The 4,186-nt window shown below is 47.4% G+C and overlaps 1 gene segment (V, D, J or C); it reads right to left on the reverse strand.

Moving 5' to 3' along the window:
• Window positions 1-740: 740 nt before the first annotated feature.
• LOC136391866 (immunoglobulin lambda variable 5-39-like) lies at window positions 741-1,286 on the reverse strand. The segment is given in 2 exon segments: window positions 741-1,129; window positions 1,241-1,286. Coding segments are annotated over 2 exon segments (435 nt in total).
• Between the last annotated feature and the right edge of the window lie 2,900 nt (window positions 1,287-4,186).

Raw genomic sequence — 4,186 nt, forward strand, 5'->3', positions numbered from 1 at the left:
GTCCTCAGAGTTGTGATCCTACAACTCTCCACACTTTCATTATCCTCCTTTAAAGCTTTGTGGGGTGGATCTCCATCACCTGATGTTCCTAAACTTTAATTGTTCCCAGCTCCATTGACATCTTGGCACCAGCTTCAGATCACCTTGAGATAGAGAAGTAAGGGGGCTCTCACAGAACCTTCACGAGTGTGAGGAAGCTGACACTGGAGTCCCTTGTGCACAAGAGGTTCACACACGTCTCACGTCTTACTCTGGAAAAGTGACTCAGCATCCCTACAGCCACAGGCACATGCTTCCTCTGAGCCTCAGGAGGAAAATGACAGTTCCCACAGACAGGTCACAATGAGCAGATGTAAGGAGAAGATTAGAGAAATGTTTGGACCGGGTCCCTGAGAGATGGAGTGAGTGGGGGTACAGCTTTGCTCCTGGTTGGTACCACCAGAAGCACTCAGACCAAACCCTTTCTGTGAGTCAGATCCTTGGATCCTGGATTGGCAGTGGGTATGAGGTCAGACAAGTCCTTCCTCAGCCATCATCCCCAAGGAGAGGAGCACAGCCCCAGACCTGGTGTAAGCCTGTGTGTACATGATCATGGTGAGGAGCTGTTAGCAATAAATGAATGAATATATTGACTTAGGAAAATGAGAAGACCTTGCCCATGCACAGGTACAAGGTAAAGAGTTGCTCAGAACAGTCACTCTGAATTAGACTTTAACACAAGTAGAGCAATGTTGACAGCCTCAGGCAGGGAAAGCACAGTGAAGTTTTGGTATCACTTCCCCATGACTCTGGAGCACTGTGTAACTCTTACTGTCACTGTGCCAGGTCACACAGTAATAGTCTGCCTCATCCTCAGGCTGGAGCCCAAAGATGAGCAGGAGCCCCGCATTGGCCGAAGCATCTTTGGATCCAGAGAAGCGGCTGGGGACCCCAGAGCCTTGGTTTTTATCTGAGTCTGATTTGTAACTCAGGAGATACCGGGGAGAGCTTCCTGGCGCCTGCTGGAGCCAGTATATCCAGTACCCACTAACACTGAATCCACTGCTCAGGGTGCAGGTGAGTCTGGCTGATGCTCCAGGAGATGCAGAGAGGGAGGGCGGCTGAGTCAGCACAGGCTGGGACAGGGAACCTGCAAACACAAATGGCACATGGGGTAAGAAACCAAGTGAAGCTTAGGATCTGAGCCAAAGAAGCTGATACAAGATTAAGGCTGCTGTGTGTCTGTGAAGGCTGGTCCTACCTGTGCAGTGAGAGAGGAGCACGAGGAGGAGAGGGGTCCAGGCCATGGTGCTCACAGCCCTGAGCCCACAGTGGGGCTGGGCTGCCCCAGGCCTCCTTTTCTTCTCCCCCCTCTGCCAGAGGAGGGGCTGTCCATGCAAATGTGTGCCCCTCAGTTGACCACCCAGCCCCTCCCTGAGCTCAGTTTCACAACCCCCCATTGATAAAGCAGATTGGCTCCGCCTCTTGGGAGAGTCCTTTGGAGGAAGCACCTGCTAAGACCACACCAAGTCGTGTTCAGAGGATCTGCCAGGAAGGAGAAGACAGAGCAGCTTGACACCATCCATGACCTCAGGGCTCAGCCTTGATAGAGTCTCAGGGGTTTTTTATTTTTAAGTGAACGGTCCTCACAGAGCAGTTGTGTAGTGGTTAAAGGGCAGCATAACACTGTCCCCTCCTGGTCAAACATCTAAATATACAAAATTCATAAAAATTGACATAACTTCTATTAAAAATAGAAAAAAACACACACTTTTCTTGGAATATACAACATTAGCATTAGAAGAAACAAAATATTAAAAAGACCAATTTTTATAGAAAACTAAAAAATATAAAGAAACCACTGCACTGAAGAGCATATGACACAGAGATTTTCACAAGAAACCTACAAAAACTTCAGAAATTAGGTGGTTCTGACTTAATTGCTTCATATTTTTCTGTAATATCTAAAAGAAACCAGAGTGTTGTAATTTTTTTTATAATATTAAGAAACACACTTTACACATATACAGAGATAAATATTAGATTAATAACATTAAATATTATTTCATATATTTAAAATAAAATATTAACCAATAACCTAGTACCAGATAAATAATTTATGTTGTGTTATGAAGTGTGACCTATACCAATGATACAAGTTTTGCACATATTAATAAATTTTATATAATATCATATGTTAATACATATATATGATAATATTGTCTCTATTGACATAGCAAAAGGTTTTTAGCAGATTTAACACCAATTCCTATAAAGCTATATAAAATGCAAATATATGTTATGGCCTTAGACATGCTGGTGCTTGTGCATAAGCGAGAGCAGAGACTTTCCTGCAACAAGTATTGGTAACAGTGGGTGACAGATGCATGATGGGTGGAACAAGAGGAGAGGTGACCTCGGCCCTTTTCCCAGGGGCGAAGAGCATGTTGAGAGACCTGAGGCATTGCCACATCCAATGTCATAATCTGCCATTCACGTGGGCTGCATCACATTCACAGGGTTTCTGTCCCAGAGCCAGAATTCCCGCACTGCAGAGGCCCCCGGTGCAGACAGGGGGAGCTTCTGCCCAAGGGACCAACACGCTGACACAGAAGGATGTGAGTCTGTTGTCACAGGACCTGCTCTGTGAGACATCAGATCCTGTCTGACCCCAGGTGCTCTCCTTTCCCTAAGTCTGACAAAGAGCTCAGTATTTAAGGAACTAAAATTAAGAGACTCCAGGACATGACAGAGACACCTCAAATCTCTGCTGCCTAAAGCGCCCACAGGACAAATCAGACAATGAGCTGATTCTAATTATGCACAGACTTTTTAGCAGCAGACATCCTCCTCAGAAGTGCCATCTCTGGGTCCTCATTGTCTATAGCCCCAGACATGTATCAGATTTGGCCAATGACCCTGTGTGCACATTGAAGCACTGTCACAGGACTGGAGTGGCACTGAGAACCAGACTCATCCTTAGGCCTCTGCCCAGGAGCCTGGAAGAGGGAGAAACACAGAGATTCCGGGTCAAGAGACAAGAGGGGAAAGCAGACCCCATGTGTCTTCCCAAGATTCCTTCCCTTGTCCCCTTATCCAGTCACCTGTGAAGTGAGTGATGAAAGTGAGGAGAACAGAGGACCAGGTCATGGTGGACATTGTCACTGCGTCCTACCTTCAGTGTCTTCACTGCTAAAGCAGGACTTCCTCCAATCTCTCCCTTCTCTTCTTTATAATCTGAGAGAGGATGACCCACTCATGTAAATGAGAACTCCCAGCTACTTGACCCCTCTCTGGGCCCAGGGTCAGGTCCCTCTGCCTGAGGATGGCCATGGGTGTTTGCAGGGTGGGGCTGTGTGAGGCCCATGGTTGGGAGGTCACAGCTGTGAGCCTGAGCAGAGAGCACTAGGCAGGGCCAGGAGGCTGGTCTCAGCTCTCATCACCCCAGATCCCACAGGAACAAGCCCTGAGTGCCCTCTCATGTCTAGACCCAGAGATACTTTTGTGTGACATGGTCACCAGACCCTTCAGAGAAAACCTCTTACTCCCCACTGCTCTGCTCTCTGTCCCCTGTCTTAGGTCCAGGCCAGGTGTCTTCTGTTGTTTCCTCCCCATCACCTCATGGCATTTATATGTTCTCCTCAGGGTCCTCAGGGTGAGTCAGCCCACACCACCTTTGGCTGTTCAGTGGTCAGGACTGAGGTGGTGTCTCTTACATGGACCCTGAGACCAGGATCAAGTCCAGAGCAGTGACCGACCCATGGAGGTGTGTCCCCTTCTCTGCAGGACATAGATTCTTTCTCCCTGGTGGCTAGAGGTCTCCTTCCCTTTAAGTTCCCAGAAAAACTAAAGAGAAAGGGGCCTGTCTCTCTAGGAATGGGGAGGTGTGGGGAGAAGCCCTCACGTCCATTTCTGGTGGGGGACGCTGTGTACATATGCCTTTACTGTCTGTGAATGTCCCCACCTGCAGGAAGCCATAGCTCTCCTCATACTGTGAGCAGTGAGTCCCTCGAGGAGTCTATTCTTAAACTCACAGTCAAACGTTGGCAGGGGGCCTTGCCAATGGACTTTGTGTGTGGCATTTATCTAAGAGCTAAAAGGACAAACATGCATAAAGTCTAGGGAAAATAATTTACATTGCCTGGTGATAAAGTTTATTAAAGCAGTTAACATTAGTTATCACATACCCAACTTAAATGCATGGTAT

Source organism: Saccopteryx leptura, chromosome 2 (genome assembly GCF_036850995.1).
Source record: "Saccopteryx leptura isolate mSacLep1 chromosome 2, mSacLep1_pri_phased_curated, whole genome shotgun sequence".
Classification (NCBI taxonomy): Eukaryota; Metazoa; Chordata; class Mammalia; order Chiroptera; family Emballonuridae; genus Saccopteryx; species Saccopteryx leptura.